This window comes from Salvelinus alpinus, chromosome 5 (assembly GCF_045679555.1).
Source record: "Salvelinus alpinus chromosome 5, SLU_Salpinus.1, whole genome shotgun sequence".
Lineage (NCBI taxonomy): Eukaryota > Metazoa > Chordata > Actinopteri > Salmoniformes > Salmonidae > Salvelinus > Salvelinus alpinus.
The window spans coordinates 53,151,523-53,175,932 of NC_092090.1; the positions used below are offsets into that span (position 1 = coordinate 53,151,523).

The 24,410-nt window shown below is 43.5% G+C and overlaps 2 protein-coding genes across 2 annotated transcripts; one reads left to right on the top strand and one right to left on the bottom strand.

The window, feature by feature from the left end:
* The first annotated feature begins 3,402 nt into the window (after positions 1–3,402).
* mak16 (MAK16 homolog (S. cerevisiae)) lies at positions 3,403–7,294 on the top strand. Its single transcript, XM_071402261.1, has 10 exons — positions 3,403–3,650; positions 4,245–4,294; positions 4,456–4,565; positions 4,700–4,764; positions 4,852–5,003; positions 5,160–5,214; positions 5,394–5,468; positions 5,612–5,716; positions 6,447–6,512; positions 6,613–7,294. Exons 1-10 carry the CDS (start codon positions 3,636–3,638, stop codon positions 6,820–6,822), a joined length of 903 nt encoding a protein of 300 aa, XP_071258362.1. The 5' UTR covers positions 3,403–3,635; the 3' UTR covers positions 6,823–7,294.
* tti2 (TELO2 interacting protein 2) lies at positions 7,238–15,843 on the bottom strand. Its single transcript, XM_071402260.1, has 8 exons — positions 15,323–15,843; positions 14,505–15,216; positions 14,118–14,304; positions 13,911–14,003; positions 13,566–13,750; positions 13,250–13,393; positions 12,999–13,155; positions 7,238–7,552 (listed from the first exon to the last, which is right to left on the bottom strand). The coding sequence occupies exons 2-8, from the start codon at positions 15,203–15,205 to the stop codon at positions 7,469–7,471; spliced, it is 1,551 nt and encodes a 516-aa protein (XP_071258361.1). The 5' UTR covers positions 15,206–15,216; positions 15,323–15,843; the 3' UTR covers positions 7,238–7,468.
* Between the last annotated feature and the right edge of the window lie 8,567 nt (positions 15,844–24,410).

Here is a 24,410-nt window from a genome sequence, read left to right on the forward strand (position 1 = left end):
ATAAGAGGCACTGAGTTTGAAGGTTGGCCTTGAAATACATCCACAGGTACACCTCCAATTGACTCAAAGGATGTCAATTAGCCTTTCTGAAGCTTCTAAAGTCATGACATAATTTTCTGGAATTTTCCAAGATGTTTAACGGCACAGTGAAGTTAGTGTATGTAAACGTCTGACCCACTGGAATTGTGATACAGCGTGAAATAATCTGTCTGTAAACAATTATTGGAAAAATGACTTGTGTCATGCACAAAGTAGATGTCATAACCGACTTGCCAAAACTATAGTTTATTAACAAGAAATTTGTGGAGTGGTTGAAAAACGAGTTTTAATGACTCCAACCTAAGTGTATGTAAACTTGAAATTTCAACTGTATGTTCGGTCACAAGCATTTTAGCTTTCAGTTTATTTCAAGTAATAATTTAAGACTACAAAAATCTATAGGACAACTAGCAGTGGTGGAAAAAGTACTCCATTGTCATACTTGAGTAAAAGTAAAGATACCTTAATAGAAAATAACTCAAGTGAGTCACCCAGTAAAATATTACTTGAGTAAAAGTCTAATAGTATTTGGTTTTAAATATACTTAAATGGAACTGCGAAAATGTACTTAAGTATCAAAAGTAAAAGTATAAGCCATTTCAAATTCCTTATATTAAGCAAACCAGACGGCACAATTTTCCAGTTATTTTTGTATTGTCGGATAGCCAGCGGCACACTCCAACACTCAGACATATTTAACCAACAAAGCATTTGTGTTTAGTGAGCCCGCCAGATGAGAGGCAGTAGGGATGACTAGGGATGTTCTCTTGATAAGTGTGAATTGGACCATTTTCCTGTCAAAATGTAATGAATACTTTTGGCTGTCAGGGAAAATGTATGGGTAAAAATTATTTAATTATTTAAATTATTTTCTTTAGGAATGTAGTAAAGTAAAAGTAGGCAAAATATAAATAGTAAAGTACAGATACTCCAAAAAACTACTTAAGTAGTACTTTAAAGTATTTGTACTTAAGTACTTTACACCACTGACAACTAGTGTAAATCTAATAGTGATCAAGACAGGACCCACTAATTTCATTCATACTGACATACATTGATTGGTTGGTTACACAATATTTAGATACTTCAAATACTGCCTGACACCTTTGCAATTTGTCTTCTTACTGAATAAATGGTGAAACATTAGTTGATGGTGTTCTTTGTTTGTATGTAAAGTACCAGTCAAAAGTTTGGACACACCTACTCATTCCAGGGTTTTTCTTTATTTTTTTACTATTTTCTACATTGTAGAATAATAGTGAAGACATCAAAACTATGAAATAACACATATGGAATCACGTAGCAACCAAAAAAGTGTTAAACAAATCAAAATATATTTTATATTTGAGATTCTTCAAAGTAGCCACCCTTTGCCTTGATGACAGTTTTGCACACTCTTGGCATTCTCTCAACCAGCTTCATGAGGTAGTCACCTGGAATGTATTTCAATTAACAGGTGCGCCTTGTTAAAAGTTAATTTGCGGAATTTCTTTCCTTCTTAATGCGTTTGAGCCAATCAGTTGTTATATGACTAGGTAAGGGTGGTATACAGAAGATTGCCCAATTTGGTAAAAGACCGAGTCCATATTATGGCAAGAACAGCTCATATAAGCAAAGAGAAATGTTAGTCAATCCGGAAAATGTTAAGAACTTTTAAAGTTTCTTCAAGTGCAGTCACAAAAACCATCAAACGCTATGATGAAACTGGCTCTCATGAGGACCACCACAGGAAAGGAAGACCCAGAGTTACCTCTGCTGCAGAGGATAAGTTCAGAAATTGCAGCCCAAATAAATGCTTGACAGAGTTCAAGTAACAGACACATATCCACATCAACTGTTCAGAGGAGTCTGCGTGAATCAGGCCTTCATGGTCAAATTGCTGCAAAGACTACTACTAAAGGACACCAATGAGAAGAAGAGACTTGCTTGGGCCAAGAAACACGAGCAATGGACATTAGACCGGTGGAAATCTGTTCTTTGGTCTGATGAGTCCAAATTTGAGATTTTTGGTTCCAACCGCCATGTCTTTGTGAGACGCAGAGTAGGTGAACGGATTATCTCAGCATGTGTGGTTCCCACCGTGAAGGATGGAGGAGGAGGTGTGATGGTGCTTTGCTGGTGACACTGTCTGTGATTAATTTAGAATTCAAGGCACACTTAACCAGCATGGCTACCACAGCATTCTGCAGCAATACGCCACCCCATCTGGTTTGCGCTTAGTGGGACTATCATTTGTTTTTCAACAGGACAATGACCCAACACACCTCCAGGCTGTGTAAGGGCTATTTGACCAAGAAGGAGAGTAATAGAGTGCTGCATCAGATGACCTGGCCTCCATAATCACCTGACCTCAACCCGATTGAGATGGTTTGGGATGAGTTGGACAGCTGATTGAAAAGGAAGGAAAAGGAAAAGCAGCCAACAAGTGTTCAGCATATGTGGGAACTACATCAAGACTGTTGGAAAAGCATTCCAGGTGAAGCTGGTTGAGAGAATGCCAAGTGTGCAAAGCTGTCATCAAGGCAAAGAGTGGCTACTTTCAAGAATCTCAAATATAAATTATATTTCTATTAGTATAACACTATTTTGGTTACTACATGATACCATATGTGTTATTTCATAGTTGTGATGTCTTCACTATTATTCTACAGTGTAGAAAATAGTAAAAGAAACACTGGATTGAGTAGGTGTGTCCAAACTTTTGACTGGTACTGTATATGCATGAAACAAGTCTCACTCAGTCATAGCAGAGCAGAATAACAAATGGATTGGCAAGATTTTCTTTATTTTCCAATGCATGCCCACCTTGGTATTGGGCAGCTGCTATTTGAGAACTCATCTGATTTAGAGTTCAGAGCACAATGCTGTATGTGTAGACTATGGCATATGTATTGGCTAATATGCATATGCAGTTGTCGTTTTTAAATCTCCATTCAATGGAGTTACCTCTTCATACAATCAAGACAATTAGTATTGCATGCGAAATATTTCTAGTGTACTCGAAAACAGATACGTATCGTACTTCATTCTGGGAGCTAGCTAGCAATATCTGTTCTTCATCAGACAGCAGCTCGCGTTTTCACAAAAGGCTGTGTTTACGTCGTATATATAAGCAGGCCATTGGTTGATTCATCATGACGGGTTGGTACGGGAGTTCTGATTGGTTCCATGTTTAGGCGTTCGGCAAATTTGCCTGAGCGGCCAAGTGTTGAAATATACTTTTTATAAACAAAAATTGCAATTATTGAAGGTGCCAACATATTTTATAGTCATAATATGTTTATGTCACACAAAAAAAATCTGCTCCTCCTTTGACGGAGATCGATCAACTTCACGTTTTAAGGCTTCGGCCCACCACCCCGTGAATGTCCTCACACTCCAGTACAGTAGGCGGCGGTGTATGCACTTCACGTTTGCGATCCGGCAATACAAATGTAAAGAAGAAGAATAACGTCCGTTTCCTATTGTTCCATGTGGTAGTACTGAGATAAAACCTAACTACACCTTGCCTGTAAAGTTGTACTATTTGGAGTTGATAAAAAAATATATATTTGAAACAATCGGAGAATTCACAACACTCGTGTGGGGAACTAAAAATGCAGCACGACGATGTAAGTGAAGAGATACTAGCTAGCTGATATCCGAGACACGACTGTGTCGACGCCACGCGCTATCTAGCGAGCTCTGGACATCAGTTTATTTTACACTTGTAGCTACAATATTGACTTGTGATTATGCATTCACATAGATTATCTAATCTTTCAATGACGAACAATGATACATAAAATGCCAGCTTGTTGGTTGGTTTGCCAGCTAGCTTGATCAATGTGTATTCTGCCATATAACGTTACCTAGCAAACCGGCTAAATTTGCTAGCTGGGTCAATTCCAGGGTGATTGAGTGATGCTGAGACTCAAGATTATTTTCCTTTAAGATATATGTCAAGCAAAAACCGACGATTGTAAAGTAAAACAAGCCATAAAACTATACACAAGGACTGCAGTGAAAAAATTCCACTGAACATTTTGTAAAAATATATTTACTTGAGTAACCGGACAGATGCAAATCATGGCACAAACTGCACATGTACATTTTAAAGTGAAAAATCAGAGTCACTGTTACCGTAGAATTGCCCCTAGTTAGATATTTGGTAGATGGTTTTGGAGGAAAGTGACCAGGTAACTAATCTAACACTTAATTTCTAGGTTATCTGGGATATCATAGGAAACAGAGCGTTCTGTTCCTTCAAAGTCAAGTAAGTTACCCACTGTTGAAGTTTAATCTTTTCACAAGTGTGTGGATGTGGAACCCATTTAGTGCTTTTAACGCCAGCTCATTTGTTGTAGCTATCAAGATGATAAGGTCATTCATTGGTGGTTAACTTACAAAAGACTGTTTCTGTTGGTCTTTTAACAGGACAAAGGTTCAGAACTTCTGCCGGAATGAATACAATATAACTGGACTTTGTAATAGGTCATCCTGCCCACTAGCAAACAGTCAGTATGCAACTATAAGAGAGGAGAAAGGTAAGTTGTCTCCTGTGAAATAAGTATCAGAAATATTTAGCTACACGTAGGAAGTATGTTTTTAGTAGTTGATAAGGGTATTGAGATTACAATTCAAATTGAGGTTTAATGTGTCTGCTTACCTTTTTTCTTAGGTCAATGTTTCTTATATATGAAGGTTATTGAGAGGGCAGCCTTCCCTGCCCGGATGTGGGAGAAGGTAAGTGACAATAGAACTAAAGAACTGTCTGTTAAGACATTGGTTTATATTTGATGTCTTTTCTTTAACTTCAACTTTGTCTCGTAGGTGAAACTTAGTAAGAACTATGAGAAGGCTCTGGAACAGATTGACCAGAACTTGATCTATTGGCCCCGTTTCATCAGACACAAATGTAAACAGCGCTTCACCAAGATCACACAGTACCTCATCCGTATCCGCAAGCTCACGCTCAAACGACAGTAAGCATCCAACCTATATACACCATTCCTTTCACACACTCGTAAACTGATCTTTGCGGAAATTAGTTTGGTTTCCTTTAACTTGTATAGTAAATGTTAACTTGTCTTTTTATTTTATTCAAATGACGTGTTAACTGTAAATGTATGATCTTTCAGGAGGAAACTGGTCCCCCTTAGCAGAAAGGTGGAGGCAAGAGAGAAAAGGAAAGAGGTACGTACTTGGTTAAACAGTTCAGTAGTGTTTGGCCCTGGCATTCAACTGTTCTGCTCCAAGGAGTGTTGGTGAATAGACTGTAAGGCATTGGCGATTCAAGAGTTCATGTCAAAGGGTATGGTTTACAAAAATGTAATGTGATCTAAGCATGAGATTCATATTCTATTGTTTTACAGGAAAAGGCCCTGATTGCTGCACAGCTTGATAACGCAATAGAGAAAGAACTGCTGGAGAGACTGAAACAAGGAACGGTAAATACATGATTATGTACAGTGTCAATCACTTCACAATTTGTCACCTCCTGAAGAATAGTTTCAGACAATGTAAAACTGCATGAGACAAATATGGTATGTTCATAACAGGAGATTGAATATTAATGTTCTATTTCTTTCAGTATGGAGACATCTACAACTTCCCCATCCATGCCTTTGATAAGGCACTGGAGCACCAGGATGAGGAGAGTGAGACCGACTCAGAGGAGGAGGAGGAGGATGATGAGGTGACAACTGCTCCTTGAGTTTCTATTGAGCAGGACCCAGATTCACAAAATCTTAAGAAGAAATATCTTAACTGCCACCTGTTCCTTAACTACAGATTTAAGAAGAAATGTATTAACTGCCATTTGTTCCTAACTATAGACTTATGAAGAAAGTTAAGCAAAGTTGCTATTCCTCAAAGGTTCTTGGAAATGTTTGTTGTTTCTCTTTAAGCAACAAGTTAAGAAATTAGATTCTTGAAAATAGTTATTGGATATGTTCTTAATTCCAAGGTAGATAAACCCTTGTCTTAAACTCAGGGCAGTGAGAGAATAAGCTCATAAAAGCAATTGAACATGTTTAATTCACTCAAACTTCATCTGAAAGTTTCAGTATTGATTATTTCAAACCCAAGAACATGTTTTAGAACAGTAATCTCAGTAGGAAATATGCTAACATGATTGCCATTGCTTGCTAGGTAGGTTGACTAGCAACAAACATCTTAAGATAGTTAAGACATTAAGAAGGTATGAAAATCATTCAATCTTAAGATAGTTCTTAAGTGCAATTACTCAACAATATCAAGTTTTTGGACTGGTCCTTGGACTGCAAGTGTTCCTTTCAGCACAACCAATAAGATGCCTCATATATTGGGCAGGGTCTGGTGCGGGACATTAGCACTGTTCAAAATGAAACCCAAGTGGGAGGCCCAATGCCATCTGATGTATTTTAATCAAGTGAATGTGTTTGCAGGATGTTGGAAAGAAAGAATTTGTCGCTGAGGATGAAATAGAAGAGAGCGATCTCAGTGACTTTGAGGTAACTTAAAAAAATATAGCATGATCACATCTAAAGATCACTCACATTGACTAATATAGGATGTGATATGCTTTAAGACTAAACATGTCTCCTTTGGAAGGACATGGACAATCTGAAGGCAGGCAGCGATGAACAGGAAGAATCCAGTGAAGAGGATGAGTCTGAAGAAGAGATGGAAGAGGAGACTGAGGCCTCAGGCTCCAAAGGAAAGATGCCCCTCAAAGGCGCTGTATTCAAGAAGAAAAGGGCCTACGTGGAGATTGAGTTTGAACAGGAGACGGAGCCTGTCCCCAAAAGCAAGGCAACATAGTCAGACCTCCTCTGACATGGACTCTAGGCCTTTCTTAGTTTGGGAGGTTAACCTGGTTATGTTGTCTGGAAGGATTACTACTGGAAGGCATCAAGCCTTTTGGTTCTTTGAGCTGTCAAGAATGTTTTGCCTAATGGGACTGTACTTCCAGTAATTTGTCAATGTATCACTCCTGGGTGGATTATGAGACGGGGCGTAATCCTGTGATCAAGCTTGACCCCACTAAATTGTCACCCATGTATGCAATTTCAAATGATTTGCTGTCTTAGATTCAGTTTTTCCACCGACAGGTCCTCTTCTGCCCATTTGTTCAAATTAATAAATCTCAATGCCGAGTAGCCTGACAATGTAATGTCTTCAACCTGGCTGAAAAAAATGACAGTTTCTGCTGTTTGATAAAGAATGACTTGCCAGCTCTCAACCAGTGATGTTTTAATAAATACAGTGGGATCCACTGACATACAGAATGGAACATGTCAGTTTACTGTATAATAGCACTTGGGTCAGTCTCATATTGCCAGACTACATATAGGGAGATCAAGGTTCTGTCAGTCCTGCTCAATTAACCACATTCATCTTATCACTGTTCCAGATATCCATAGAGATGTGGGCTTCATTTCCAATGGAGGAATGAACACTAGATATGTCATCTTTGGGCCATTGTGACTGTCTCGATGCATCTCAGGACATAGGTGCTGGTGCAGCTGCTGTCGACATCCTTTAGAAGCATCTGAAGAAGGAATAGTTACCATTAAAATACTGAACAAAAATACAACTATTTCAAAGTTTGACTGATTTCCTTATGAAATTAAGTAGGCCTTAATCTATGGAATACATATTAATCCGTTGGTCACATACCTAAAAAAAAAAGCATGTATCAAAAAACTAGTCGGTATCTGATGTGACCATCAGCTTCCAGGAATTGTGTACAGATCCTTGCATTATCATGCTGAAACGTGAGATGGCAGTGGATGACTGGCACGACAATGGGCCTCAATCTCGTCAGTATCTGAGCACTCAAATTGTCATCGGGCAAAATACAATTGTGTTCCTTGTCAGCTTATATCATAACCCCACAGCCACCATGGGGCACTCTGTTGACATCAAGTAAGACTGGTCGGACGTATTACCAAATGTTCTAAAACTTCGGAGGCGGCTTAAGGTAGAGAAATTAATTAAATGCTGTGGTGTACATTCCTGCAGTCACCATGCCAGTTGCACACTCCCTCAACTTGAGACATGTGGCATTGTGTTGTGTGACAAAACTACACATTTTAGAGTACCGTTGTCACTAGCACAAGGTGCACTCGTGTAATGATCATGCTGTTTAATCAGCTTCTTGATATGCCACACCTGTCAGGTGGTTGGATTATCTCGGTGAAGGACAAATGCTCACGAACAGGGATGTAAACTAATTTGTGCACAACATTATGAGAGGTAATCTTTTTGTGTGTATGGAACATTTGTGATTGTTTATTTCAGCTGATGAAACACGGCACCAACACATAACAAGTTGTGTTTCTGTTCAGTGTAAGTGGCAATAACTTGCCCCTTTATCTCAGACGTTCTGGAGCTCAGATTTATATCATACACAACTTGAAATACATTAATTTATTACTAGTTACGCTCGAGGGGTACTTAACTACAATTTGAGAAGGTCCAGTCCTAGGTGGCAAAGGTCATTGATTCTTTGGCAAAGTAACAAACCCCCATCTCGCAACACATTTAACCCCAAACTGTTCACACCCTTCTTGTTGGCAGAGAAAATGTATACATTTTAAAATAACATTTCTTGCAATTCTACACATTTTACAGTGACACCCGAATGACTCAACAAAATCAAATGGGGGTTGAGGCCTGTGAACAAACACGGCGTAATCTGACCATGATAACTATAAGATAGCTGGTTAGCCTAATTTACCTACCTCGCTAACATGGCCTAGTTGATCAACTGGACATTTCTGACGGGTTATGAATAGCTCTAAGATCTGTCAGTGAATGACAGAGGTAAACTGCCCATGCACTACAAAATTAAAAAATTGCACCTTTTACGACTACAACAGCAGCTAAAAGCCAGACTGATAAAAATGATATATATATATATATACACCGCTCAAAAAAATAAAAGGGAACACTAAAATAACACATCCTAGATCTGAATGAATGAAATATTCTTATTAAATACTTTCTTTACATAGTTGAATGTGCTGACAACAAAATCACACAAACATTATCAATGGAAATCAAATTTATCAACCCATGGAGATCTGGATTTGGAGTCACACTCAAAATTAAAGTGGAAAACCACACTACAGGCTGATCCAACTTTGATGTAATGTCATTTTGCAGGGCTCTGGCAGTGCTCCTCCTTGCACAAAGGCGGAGGTAGCGGTCCTGCTGCTGGGTTGTTGCCCTCCTACGGCCTCCTCCACGTCTCCTGATGTACTGGCCTGTCTCCTGGTAGCGCCTCCATGCTCTGGACACTACGCTGACAGACACAGCAAACCTTCTTGCCACAGCTCACATTGATGTGCCATCCTGGATGAGCTGCACTACCTGAGCCACTTGTGTGGGTTGTAGACTCCGTCTCATGCTACCACTAGAGTGAAAGCACCGCCAGCATTCAAAAGTGACCAAAACATCAGCCAGGAAGCATAGGAACTGAGAAGTGGTCTGTGGTCACCACCTGCAGAACCACTCCTTTATTGGGGGTGTCTTGCTAATCGCCTATAATTTCCACCTGTTGTCTATTCCATTTGCACAACAGCATGTGAAATGTATTGTCAATCAGTGTTGCTTCCTAAGTGGACAGTTTGATTTCACAGAAGTGTGATTGACTTGGAGTTACATTGTGTTGTTTAAGTGTTCCCTTTATTTTTTTGAGCAGTGTATATACAGTGGGGAGAACAAGTATTTGATACACTGCCGATTTTGCAGGTTTTCCTACTTACAAAGTATGTAGAGGTCTGTCATTTTTATCATAGGTACACTTCAACTGTGAGAGACGGAATCTAAAACAAAAATCCAGAAAATCACATTGTATGATTTTTAAGTAATTAATTTGCATTTTATTGCATGACATAAGTATTTGATCACCTACCAACCAGTAAGAATTCTGGCTCTCACAGACCTGTTAGTTTTTCTTTAAGAAGCCCTCCTGTTCTCCACTCATTACCTGTATTAACTGCACCTGTTTGAACTCGTTACCTGTATAAAAGACACCTGTCCACACACTCAATCAAACAGACTCCAACTTCTCCACAATGGCCAAGACCAGAGAGCGGTGTAAGGACATCAGGGATAAATTGTAGACCTGTACAAGGCTGGGATGGGCTACAGGACAATAGCCAAGCAGCTTGGTGAGAAGGCAACAACTGTTGGCACAATTATTAGAAAATGGAAGAAGTTCAAGATGACGGTCAATCACCCTCGGTCTGGGGCTCCATGCCAGATCTCACCTCGTGGGGCATCAATGATCATGAGGAAGGTGAGGGATCAGCCCAGAACTACACGGCAGGACCTGGTCAATGACCTGAAGAGAGCTGGGACCACAGTCTCAAAGAAAACCATTAGTAACACACTACGCCGTCATGGATTAAAATCCTGCAGCGCACACAAGGTCCCCCTGCTCAAGCAGGCGCATGTCCAGGCCCGTCTGAAGTTTGCCAATGACCATCTGGATGATCCAGAGGAGGAATGGGAGAAGGTCATGTGGTCTGATGATTCAAAAATAGAGCTTTTTGGTCTAAACTCCACTCGCCGTGTTTGGAGGAAGAAGAAGGATGAGTACAACCCCAAGAACACCATCCCAACCGTGAAGCATGGAGGTGGAAACATCATTCTTTGGGGATGCTTTTCTGCAAAGGGGACAGGACGACTGCACCGTATTGAGGGGAGGATGGATGGGGCCATGTATTGCGAGATCTTAGCCAACAACCTCCTTCCCTCAGTAAGAGCATTGATGATGGGTCGTGGCTGGGTCTTCCAGCATGACAACGACCCGAAACACACAGCCAGGGCAACTAAGGAGTGGTTCCGTAAGAAGTATCTCAAGGTCCTGGAGTGGCCTAGCCAGTCTCCAGACCTGAACCCAATAGAAAATCTTTGGAGGGAGCTGAAAGTCCGTATTGCCCAGCGACAGCCCCAAAACCTGAAGGATCTGGAGAAGGTCTGTATGGAGGAGTGGGCCAAAATCCCTGCTGCAGTGTGTGCAAACCTGGTCAAGAACTACAGGAAACGTATGATCTCTGTAATTGCAAACAAAGGATTCTGTACCAAATATTAAGTTCTGCTTTTCTGATGTATCAAATACTTATGTCATGCAATAAAATGCTAATTAATTACTTAAAAATCATACAATGTGATTTTCGGGATTTTTGTTTTAGATTCCGTCTCTCACAGTTGAAGTGTACCTATGATAAAAATTACAGACCTCTACATGCTTTGTAAGTAGGAAAATCTGCAAAATCAGCAGTGTATCAAATACTTGTTCTCCCCACTGTATATATATATATATACACATACATACACACACATACAGTATTCAGACCCCTTGACCTTTCCCACATTTTGTTATGTTACAGCCTTATTCTAAAATGGACTACATTTTTTCGCTCATCAATCTGTACACAATACCCCATAATGACAAATCATAAACAGGTTTGTAGAAATGTTTGCTAATTTATTAAACATAAAACAGACTTGAAATAGAGCTCAGGTGCATCCTGTATCCATTGATCATCTTTGAGAAGTTTCTACAACTTGATTGGAGTCCACCTGTGGTAAATTCAATTGATTGGACATGATTTGGAAGACTCTTCCTAGAGCTGGCCGCCCGTCCAAACTGAGCAATCGGGGGAGAAGGGCCTTGGTCAGGGAGGTGACCAAGAACCCAATGGTCACTGACAGAGTTCCTCTGTGGAGATGGGAGAACCTTCCAGAAGGACAACCATCTCTGCAGCACTCCACCAATCAGGCCTTTATGGTAGATAGGCCAGGCTGAAGTCACTCCTCAGTAAAAGGCACATGACAGCCTGCTTGGAGTTTGCCAAAATACACCTAAAGACTCTTAGACCATGAGAAACAAGATTCACTAGTCTGATGAAACCAAGATTGAACTCTTTGGCCTGAATGCCAAGCGTCACGTCTGGAAGAAACCTAGCACCATCTCTACGGTGCAGCATGGTGGTCGCAGCATCGTGCTGTGAGGATATTTTTCAGAGCCAGAGACTGGGAGACTAGTCAGGATCAAGGAAAGATGAACGGAGCAAAGTACATAGATCCTTGATGAAAACCTACTCCAGAGGGCTCAAGACCTCAGACTGGGGCGAAGGTTCACCTTCCAACAGAACAACAACCCTAAGCACACAGTCAAGACAACGCAGGAGTGGCTTGAGGACAAGTCTCTGAATGTCCTTGAGTGGCCCAGCCAGAACCTGGACTTGAACATCTCTGGAGTGACCTGAAAATAGCTGTGAGCGCCGCTCTCCATCCAACCTGACAGAGCTTGAGAGGATCTGCAGAGAAGAATGGGAGAAACTCCCCAAATACAGGTGTGCCAAGCTTGTAGTGTCATACCCAATAAGACTCGATGCTGTAATTGCTGCCAAAGGTGCTTCAACAAAGTACTGAGTGAAGGGTCTGAATACTTACATAAACGTGATGTTTTTTAATACAAACTTGCAAAAATAATAAAACAGTTTTTGCTTTGTCATTATAGGATAGTGTGTACATTGAGGGGGGAAAAGCAATTTAATCAATTTTAGAAGAAGGCTGTAACATAACAATTTTGAAAGAGGGGTCTGAATACTTAACGAATGCACTGTACATGCAGGACTCGTGGTCCGTATTGACCCAGTTCTGAGTCCGGATCTGTTGAATATGGCTGCTCTAGAAGCTCAAATCAATCCGTATCGCTGAAAATCAGCTTTATAGCCTGATTGAAATGTAAAGGTAATTTTAGGATTGAGCTGACAAATGTAGCGTTTACCGTGAATGCAGTCTCCGCTAGCGCTGAAACGTCGCCTTTAAATACCTAATGCACTTTAGTGCAGCTCTTCATCGAGCCCTAAATCAACTTCTGATTATTGCCAAGTTGTATTCAACAGGTAATTTACTTGGAGGTTAAAAGCTGACCCAAGACCCTAAGTGGTACAGTGATACTGTTCTATGCCTACCTTGAGCTTGCCCTGGGTGCAGTGGTCCAGCAGCAGCAGACAATGAGTGGCCTTGGTGACAAGCTCCTCTCTCACTGCTGGGGGTATGGACTCTGTGGACAGGTCACACAGTAGCCTCAACAGACTCTGCACCAGGGCGGAAAGACGGCACTCCATTCTGCAAGTCCAGAGGACACAAACACTCAGCATGACACCAAAAACAGAGATGGGATTTCCATTAGTCTAAGTTATTTGCTGGGAGTAATGACAACCTTGGCCAGGCGATGAGCAGGGTCTTTTCTAAAGCATCCAGGATAGCCAGTCTAGTCTGTTCTTCAGGACCGTCTGAGATCTCTAGATACCCAATGATTACTCTTTCCAATCGTTTCAGATGGCGAACAATGACGATACCCATCCTAACAAAAGAAAAGTACAATCCAAAAGTGTCCAAAATTGTCTTACATTTTAAAAATGGCATTTACCAGAACCACGAGATCACAACAAATGCAATTTCTCACAGATACTCAGTGTAATAATAGTGTAATGAAAAAATCCATTCAATTGTTAGCAAGAGGAGATAGACCTCACTTTTCAATTAAGTGTTCCAGAAACTTGGCATAGACACTCCGAAGTGCAAGTTTATGCTCCATTTCCATATGGGTGAGGGTCAGCCGCAGCACCTCGTCATAACGGTTAGGCTTCCTGGGGAGCCCAGTGCAAGCAGGGTCTTTCTCCAACACAGGCAGAAGGTCTATCAGGCATGGAAGGACCACCTGAGCCACAGAGGGGAAGATACAGTATATGGAACAATAGAATACCATGATGTGAATGAGCCTACTTGGTCACCTAGTACATACAAAATGTATTATGAGATGCTGGTCGGTGCATTGTACATACAAAAGCTGTTAATGCCATTGAAAGCCACAGCATTACCTCAATAAGCTGAGGCTCAGATGTGTAGAGGTGGTTGAAGAGGGCATGGTAGAGCACCTGGGCCCTGTTGTACTGACAGAGATCGGCAGCAGGCTGAAAGGGGGAGACGTTAATTGAACAGATACACAAAACACCACACATAGTTTTACAACCCATTACTGTAGATAACGGCATTATCTGAAAATTCAGAGATATAGTACATCTCACCACATTGAGGACAATGTGATTCAGGCAGCGTACTCCCAGCACTTGGTTGTCAGTGCAGTAATCATCCGACATCAGCAGTGAAGGGGGGAAAACCTTCTCCAGATAGTCGGCCAGCCACGGCCGGCCCACCTGCATGAGGATCCAGGCAAATACATGCTTAGTGGCCTGGTTTCGCTTCCAGCTGTCCCTGCAAAACATTATAAACACATTCAAAACATTCACAGCACGGTGCACTGATTGAAAAAATAATGCAAAGGATATTCAGTTTTGAGATTGGGAATGTTGATGAAATATGGTCAACAACGCAGAGGAGGTTAAAGTGTTTGAAATGTTCTGAATAATTTCAACTTGCACTATTTACTAGTGAGTCATTTTGACAGAACTCACCTTTTTAAATCTGACTGCAGGATCTCCAAGATGGAGCCAAGGACTGGTTGGCGCTCTGTGTTGTTCTTCCCAAACAGAAGCTGTGAAGTGGTCTCCCAGTCCCCTGCCTGGACCACTGAGTCCAGGAGGTTAGATGCAGCTGTTCTGGAGGCCTCACTGGTCCATGCCTGCTCTTGCATATGAGTCAACGCAAACACACACAAGAGGGGGGCAAGTGGACCTGTGAGGAAGACCCAGGAGGTGGCTTGGCAGTGGCTGGAAACAGCCTCTCCTCCATTCCCAAGTCTTTGTACCAGGGCTAAGACTACTGAACTCACGACACAGGCTCTGGCCGGGGTGGCCTCAAAGGAACTCTCCGGTAGTGTGCCACTGTCATTGTCACACAATGGCAAAGCAGCATACAGTGTCAGGGAGCTCACAAAGTCTACATACTCCCTTGTCAAGTCTGTGCTCTGATTGCTGCAACACTCAGAAAAAAGCCAGTGTCTGTCCCCCAGTCTGAATAGCTGCTCCACAATATGAAGGATTGCTCCACTTTGTTCTGTGGTGAGCCCTGGTGCCTTGAGTTTCTCCTGGACATGAAGCAGGACCTCAGCCACTGGACGAGAGAGCAGCGTATCAGGTTCTGCTGGGGAATGTCCCTCTTCAGGAGCCTTACCTTGTTGTAGGTCTTGCAGCATATGGGATATTTCAAAGTCCATCTTTGAAATATCTGTTTAGTGATGGAATTATGTTGTTTTTGTGACAATAAAACATAGAAGACATGCATGCAATATTAATGGCACAGCTCACAATTCTGACCCAGCACAAAAGCATACCTTATTGTAGATGTGTGCCATCTAAAAGAATATCACGCTTATCCGTAAAAGTTATGGTTGAACATGTCAACTAGCTAGCTAAAGTTAGCCGTTTACGATGGGACCACATGGACTAACAAGCTAGCTACCTAGACATACTCTAAAAACCTACGTTAAACTAAAGCTATCCACCGTTGAGTGATACTTTATAACCATTCATATTCATAGCTGTAGTATTGATAGCAGAGGGACTCTTGATTTGCAGCTTATGATTTGACGAAGGGCGAGACCGCGACAATATACTTCCTGGAATGAGAGAAGTAGGCGGAGCTTCTCTGGCTCATGCTATAACAGATAGGTGCCTCCCATACAGAAACAAAAGGTCGATATAATCGAGAACATTTATCAGTAATCACGCGATATTAATCAGACAGTGGGGCGCCGTCTGGTCCACTAGTTGGTCAGAAGGTTCAAATCAACGTTTCATACATTAATTTGCGAGTAGACAAAAAGCATCAACCACGAAGTGTTGCCAACTCATTTTCAGGGGAAGTTGCTCGAGGCAGGTCAATTTGTTGCTAAAAGTTGCTAAATGACGTTGTGATGTCTCTGCGTGATGACGTCATTACGTAATAACGTAAAATCGCATCATTACGTAGAATACGCAATAATGCAATAATGTTACTCAAATTGACTGGCCATCCCGGCAAAAATATGATTTGACATTTGCTAGTTTAGATTTGTTTGTTTATTATCACATATTTTTATTTGTAAAACTAATACAAACACAACACATTTTATATGATCAGATATTTTTATTTTATTGAACAATTACACATTACACAATACTGAACAATTACATTTAATTTATTTTCTTTTTAACTAGTAAACCTACACATTCAGAAAAATTATAAACTCAGCAAAAAAAGAAACGTCCCTTTTTCAGGAACCTGTCTTTCAAAGATAATTCGTAAAAATCCAAATAACTTCACAGATCTTCACAGGGTTTTAACACTGTTTCCCATGCTTGTTCAATGAACCATAAACAATTAATGAACGTGCACCTGTGGAACGGTCATTAAGACACTAACAGCTTACAGACGGTAGGCAATTAAGGTCATAGTTATGAAAACTTAGGACACTAAAGAGGCCTTTCTACTGACTCTGAAAAACACCAAAAGAAAGATGCCCAGGGTCCCTGCTCATCTGCGTGAACGTGCCTTAGGCATGCTGCAAGGAGGCATGAGGACTGCAGATGTGGCCAGGGCAATAAATTGCAATGTCCGTACTGTAAGACGCCTAAGACAGCGCTACAGGGAGACAGGACAGACAGTTGATTGTCCTCGCAGTGGCAAACCATGTGTAACAGCATCTGCACAGGTTCAGTACATCCGAACATCACACCTGCGGGACAGGTACAGGATGGCAAAAACAACTGCCCGAGTTACACCAGGAACTCACAATCCCTCCATCAATGCTCAGACTGTACGCAATAGGCTGAGAGAGGCTGGACTGAGGGCTTGTAGGCCTGTTGTAAGACAGGTCCTCACCAGACATCACCGGCAACAACGTCGCCTATGGGCTCAAACCCACTGTCGCTGGACCAGACAGGACTGGCAAAAAGTGCTCTTCACTGACGAGTCGCGGTTTTGTCTCACCAGGGGGGATGGACGGATTCGCGTTTATCGTTGAAGGAATGAGCGTTACACCGAGGCCTGTACTCTGGAGCGGGATCGATTTTGAGGTGGAGGGTCCGTCATGGTCTGGGGCTGTGTGTCACAGCATCATCGGACTGAGCTTGTTGTCATTGCAGGTAATCTCAACGCTGTGCGTTACAGGGAAGACATCCTCCTCCCTCATGTGGTACCCTTCCTGCAGGCTCATCCTGACATGAACCTCCAGCTTGACAATGCCACCAGCCATACTGCTCATTCTGTGCGGGATTTCCTGCAAGACAGGAATATCAGTGTTCTTCCATGGCCAGCGAAGAGCCCGGATCTCAATCCTATTGAGCATGTCTGGGACCTGCTGGATTGGAGCGTGAGGGCTAGGGCCATTCCCCCCAGAAATGTCCGGGAACTTGCAGGTGCCTTGGTGGGAGAGTGGGGTAACATCTCACAGCAAGAACTGGCAAATCTGGTGCAGTCCATGAGGAGGAGATGCACTGCAGTACTTAATGCAGCTGGTGGCCACACCAGATACTGACTGTTACTTTTGACCCCCACCTTTGTTCAGGGACACATTATTCCATTTCTGTTAGTCACATGTCTGTGGAACTTGTTCAGTTTATGTCTCAGTTGTTGAATCTTGTTATGTTCATACAAATATTTACACATGTTAAGTTTGCTGAAAATAAACGTAGTTGACAGTGAAAGGACGTTTCTTTTTTTGCTGAGTTTAGTTTTAAGCAGTGTATTGGTAGTTAGTTAACATGCTACCTAACTGATCAACAATTCTAGGTACATGCTAATAACAAGATATATATGCTATCTTATTGAACAAGCAACTTAACTCAAATAATTATGTGTACGCTAGGTATCTCTCTCCAGCTCTCTCCAGGTTGTTTTGCTGCTTGGCTGGCTAGCTGCTCAATGTGTTCCTCTAGATATTGCCACTGTTCTCCCCTACACTGCAGTGCACACTGCCACTATCAGCTGTGTGTCTCCGCCAGTTCCAGAAAGTCCACTCCTTGCATGCGTACTAAATATCATCATCATTCTCTTCATCTTCACTGTCCAACTGTATTGTCACGGAGCTGGAACCAGCAGAAGAGGATGGAGTGGTCTTAAAGCTGTATGCTGCTGTGGTGCCAACCTGCTGCAGAACTTCACTTGGTAGTTTATACTGGTAACAGGTATCAGCAGTCAGCTTCAGTCCATACCACACCAGGAGTATGGAGTTGAGAGTGTGCAGTGACATTCTATTTCTTAACTTTGACTTGACCACACTCAATTGGCTGAACAGCTGTTCAACCTCCGCATTTGAGTGTGGCAAGGAGAGGGCAGTGAGTGCAGCTTTGCACAGTTCTTCAAATGGATTTGACCCGGAAGAGTCCGTGTAGTTATTCACTTCACTCCAAAACTCGACTGGATTTTCAGTTGAGTCCCACCTAAACAGATGGATGTTTCTCCATTGGGAAACAATTTTATCAATTGTTTGGGGCTGGTACACCAGTAGCTCAGCTATTTTAATAATTTCAGTGGTGCCTTTATTGTGCTTTAGCATTTCCTTTACACTGAACAAGGCCATGTTTCGCAAGGCTTCTAGGTTGTCTGGGAGCCTTGCGTGCAGCTCCTTGCTTAAAGCAACAATGTAGTTGATGCACTGTCTCCGAATGACCTTTTCGTCCTCTGGTGCAAGACTGGGTTGGTACACTGTGGTCTCGAAAAGGTACCCAAGGTACGGTGATGTACTGAGATGTCCATCAATGACATCCTTCAGGACATCAATTTTTTCCATAGGGTTGACTACTCTGCTGCAAATCTATGTTAAGAGGTGTACCAGATTGTCCAAAAGCTTGACAGGATCTGTTTGCTCTCCCTCAAATGACTTCACTGCAACTTGTACGTTGGACAGTATTGATTTTAAGAATGTCAGGTAGACGTAGATGGTCTTGTCCATGTACATGGAGTGGAGCACATCCGCCATGTAGCAACGCTCACTGGTGTTGGTCAACTCAAAGTGGAGTTTCAGTTCTTCCCACTGGCTCAATTTACGAGTTACCGCAGGCTCAATCGATAGCCAACATGTGGCACATACTTTGGTGATCTGCAGGGGTTTCTGGCCACAATTAATGGTGGCATATACTGCTTTGTACGCCTCACACCGTTTTGGGGAAATCGAAAACCAGTTGTAGGTTTCTTTGATTAAGTACTCAACACTCCTAGGGATGGTTTCTTTGGATGCTGCACTGACAGCCAATTGTAAAGAATGGCACACACAGCAGATGAGTACCAAATTGGGCAATGCACATTCTTCCTTTAAAATCTTGTGCACCCCGTTGTGCACCCCAGTCATCACGTACACATTATCTTGTTTCCGAGCTGGTCATGGGTGCACCTCAGCCACGCTCAAGGTCCTAAACGATATCATAACCGCCATCGATAAAAGACAATACTGTACAGCCGTCTTCATCGACCTGGCCAAGGCTTTTGACTCTGTCAATCACCTCATTCTTATCGGAATAATCAACAGCCTTGGTTTCTCAAATGACTGCCTCGCCTGGTTCACCAACTACTTCTCAGATAGAGTTCAGTGTGTCAAATCGGAGGGCCTGTTGTCCGGACCTCTGGCCGTCTCTATGGGGGTGCCACAGGGTTCAATTCTCGGGCCAACTCTTTTCTCTGTATGCATCAATGATGTTGCTCTTGCTGCTGGTGATTCTCTGATTCACCTCTATGCAGACGACACCATTCTGTATACTTCTGGCACTTCTCTGAACACTGTGTTAACAAACCTCCAAACGAGCTTCAACGCCATACTACACTCCTTCCGTGGCCTCCAACTGCTCTTAAATGCAAGTAAAACTAAATGCATGCTCTTCAAACGATCGCTGCCCGCACCCGCCCGCCCGTCTAGCATCACTACTCTGGACTGTTCTGACTTAGAATATGTGAACAACTACAAATACCTATGTGTCTGGCTAGACTGTAAACTCTCCTTCCAGACTCACATTAAGCATCTCCAATCTAAAATTAAATCTAGAATCGGCTTCCTATTTCACAAACAAAGCACCCTTCACTCATGCTGCCAAACATACCCTCGTAAAACTGACTATCCTACCGATCCTTGACTTCGGCGATGTCATTTACAGAATAGCCTCCAACACTCTACTCAGCAAACTGGATGTAGGCTATCACAGTGCCATCCGTTTTGTCACCAAAGCCCCATATACTACCCACCACTGCGACCTGTATGCTCTCGTTGGCTAGCCCTCGCTACATATTCGTCGCCAAACCCACTGGCTCCAGGTCATCTATAAGTCTTTGCTACGTAAAGCCCCGCCTTATCTCAGCTCACTGGTCACCATAGCAGCACCCACCTGTAGCACGCACTCCAGCAGGTATATTTCACTGGTCACCCCCAAAGCCAACTCCTCCTTTGGCCGCCTCTCCTTCCAGTTCTCTGCTGCCAATGACTGGAACGAATTGCAAAAATCACTGAAGCTAGAGTCTTATATCTCCCTTACTAAATGTAAGCATCAGCTGTCAGAGCAGCTCACAGATCACTGCACCTGTACATAGCCCGTCTGTAAATTGCCCATCCAACTACCTCATCCCCATGTTATTTATAATTAATTTTTTTGCTCCTTTGCACCCCATTATCTCGTCTTTTGCACATCTATCACTACAGTATTTAATTGCTAAATTGTAATTATTTCACCACTTTGGCCTATTTATTGTCTACCTCCCTTATCTTACCTTATTTGCACATGCTGTATATAGACTTTTTCTCTATTGTGTATTGACTGTATGTTTGTTTATCCCATGTGTAGCTCTGTGTTGTTGTTTGTGTCGTACTGCTTTGCTTAATCTTGGCCAGTTCGCAGTTGTAAATGAGAACTTGTTCTCAACTAGCCTACCTGGGTAAATAAAGGTGAAATAAAAATATTTGAGAAACATATTTAAGATACAGAGAACAGTGCATGGCTTGAAACCGTGCTTGAAACGAAGCAAGCCATTCGAATATATGGAGAAATCATGTGGCACAATGGAACGAGACACAATTGAAAGTTATGGTGTATTTTACAATGTACTGCTGGAACGGGTTAAATGTATATTCGATTCATAAAATTATTTTTAATCAATACACTGGGTCACATTTATTTGGATAGTCCGGATTTTCCATCTGTAGATGCTCTACAGATAGTCATACTATTAATAAACTGTGTTGATAAGCAACTGTTTGCTACGGTTACAGTTAGAGTTAGGTTTAGAATAAGGGTTAGGGTAAGAGTAAGGGTTAAGGATAGTGTCACGTTCCTGACCTGTTTTCTCTTGTTTTGTATTTATTTAGTATGGTCAGGGCGTGAGTTGGGTGGGTTGTCTATGTGTTGTTTTCTATGTTGGGGTTTTGTGCGTTCGGCCTGGTATGATTCTCAATCAGAGGCAGCTGTCAATCGTTGTCCCTGATTGAGAATCATACTTAGGCAGCCGGGGTTCACGTGTGTGTTTGTGGGTGTTTGTCTTTCGTGTTAGTATTCGTGCCACACGGGACTGTTTTCGGTTGGATTCTATTTGTTAATTTGTTTCATTGTAGTGTTCAGTTAATTTTATAATAAATTATGGACACTTTCCACTCTGCGTCTTGGTCCGATCCCTACACCTCCTCTTCAGACGAAGAGGAGGAAATCTGCCGTTACAGAAACACCCACCACCAAAGGACCAAGCGGAGTGGAAAAGGGCAGCAACAGCAGCAGCAGCAGCGGCCAAAAACCCAGGTCTCCTGGACTTGGGAAGAGATCCTGGACGGCAAAGGACCCTGGGCTCAGGGGAATATCGCCGTCCAAAGGCGGAGTTGGAGGCAGCGAAGGCAGAGAGGTGCTGGTATGAGGAGGCAGCGCGGCGACGCGGTTGGGAGCCCGAGAGTCAGACCCAAACATTTCTTGGGGGGGGGGGGCACATGCGGAGTGTGGCAAAGCCGGGTAGGAGACCTGAGCCAACTCCCCGTGCTTACCGTGGAGTGAGAGGGCGTCGTACTGGTCAGACACCGTGTTATGCGGTGGAGCGCATGGTGTCCCCAGTACGCGTGCTTAGCCCAGTGCGGGCTATTCCACCTCGCCGCACTGGTAGGGCTAGGTTGGGCATCGAGCCGGGTGTCATGAAGCCGGCCCAACGCATCTGGCCTCCAGTGCGTCTCCTCGGGCCGGCGTACATGGCACCAGCCTTACAAATGGTGTCCCCGGTTCGCCAGCATAGCCCAGTGCGGGCTATTCCACCTCGCCACACTGGCAGGGCTACGGGGACCATTCAACCTGGTAAGGTTGGGCAGGCTCGGTGCTCAAGAGCGCGTGTCCTCCTTCACGGTCCGGTAATTCCGGTACCACCTCCACGTACCAGTCCTCCGGTGGCAGCCCCCCGCACCAGGCTGTCTCTCCGTTTTCTCTCTCCAGTTGCTCCCACCTGTCCAGCGCTGTCAGAGCCTTCCTCCTCTACAGCGCAGCCAGAGTCTGAACTGCCTGCCTGCCCAGCGCTGTCAGAGCCTTCCTCCTCTACAGCGCAGCCAGAGTCTGAACTGCCTGCCTGCCCAGCGCTGTCTGAGCTGCCTGCCTGCCCAGCGCTGTCAGAGCTGTCCGTCTGTCCCAAGCCGTCAGAGCTGTCCGTCTGTCCCGAGCCGTCAGAGCTGCCCGTCTGTCCCGAGCCGTCAGAGCTGCCCGTCTGTCCCGAGCCGTCAGAGCTGCCCGTCTGTCCCGAGCCGTCAGAGCTGCCCGTCTGTCCTGAGCCGTCAGAGCTGCCCGTCTGTCCCGAGCCGTCAGAGCTGCCCGTCTGTCCCGAGCCGTCAGAGCCGTCCGCCGGACAGGAGCAGCCAGAGCCGTCCGCCGGACAGGAGCAGCCAGAGCCGTCCGCCGGACAGGAGCAGCCAGTGCCGTCCGCCGGACAGGAGCAGCCAGTGCCGTCAGCCAGCCAGGAGCAGCCAGTGCCGTCAGCCAGCCAGGAGCAGCCAGTGCCGTCAGCCAGCCAGGATCCGCCAGTGCCGTCAGCCAGCCAGGATCCGCCAGAGCCGTCCAGCCAGGACCAGCCAGAGCCGTCCAGCCAGGACCAGCCAGAGCCGTCCAGCCAGGACCAGCCAGAGCCGTCCAGCCAGGACCAGCCAGAGCCGTCCAGCCAGGATCCGCCAGAGCCAGCCAGCCAGGATCCGCCAGAGCCAGCCAGCCAAGATCCGCCCCTCAGTCCGGTGCTGCCCCTCAGTCCGGTGCTGCCCTTTGGTATAGTGGGATTGACATGGAGGGTGGTTGTTAGGAGGAGGCCACGGGGGCGAGTAAGGAGGCGGACAAAGACATTGTTAATGTGGGGTCCACGTCCCGCGCCAGAGCCGCCACCGCGGACAGACGCCCACCCAGACCCTCCCCTAGAGTTTTAGGGGGTGTGCCCGGAGTTCGCACCTTGAGGGGGGGGGTTATGTCACGTTCCTGACCTGTTTTCTCTTGTTTTGTATTTATTTAGTATGGTCAGGGCGTGAGTTGGGTGGGTTGTCTATGTGTTGTTTTCTATGTTGGGGTTTTGTGCGTTCGGCCTGGTATGATTCTCAATCAGAGGCAGCTGTCAATCGTTGTCCCTGATTGAGAATCAAACTTAGGCAGCCGGGGTTCTTGTGGGTGTTTGTCTTTCGTGTTAGTATTCGTGCCACACGGGACTGTTTTCGGTTGGATTCTATTTGTTAATTTGTTTCATTGTAGTGATCAGTTAATTTTATAATAAATTATGGACACTTTCCACTCTGCGTCTTGGTCCGATCCCTACACTGCCGTTACAGATAGGGTAAGGGCTAGTAGTTAGTTGAAATGTTACTGTCCATCTGTCGATGCTCTATAGAGTATCAAAATAATTGTTACCATACACTGTAAACTGATTCATTTTGTCAAACAGAGAGAAGTTATACTGTAGTAGGATGTCAATGGGATTGAGTAACATACAAAAGCATGCTCCTGGTCTCCCAGGGTGTTTTATTACAGTTTTCTTCAATCACTGGTGCAATTATGTGGTACATTTTCACAACTATTAGCACATAAATCAACAGATCATCAAAATGGGACGTGCTTCAAAACAAGTACATTTTCAAGTACATTTTCAATTGTACAACAAACATATTCATATTCACATATTCACAAAGTCACTTGTTCACTGCACCAAATCAATCATACAATTGGCATACATATTACATCTAAGTATCTGCTTTTCACAATGCATTATTCACATAAGTTTTGATATGATTTTCTTGTCATTTGTTATTATACATACTAAATATGACTCAATCAATTAGCTCAGAACTGATAACTAGTAAAACAAATTGTATAGTGTATACCAAAAGTAAAGCGTTTTGTTTACATATACACAGTGTACAAAACATTATGAACACCTGGGCCCAAATTCACAAAACACTTCTTATGGAA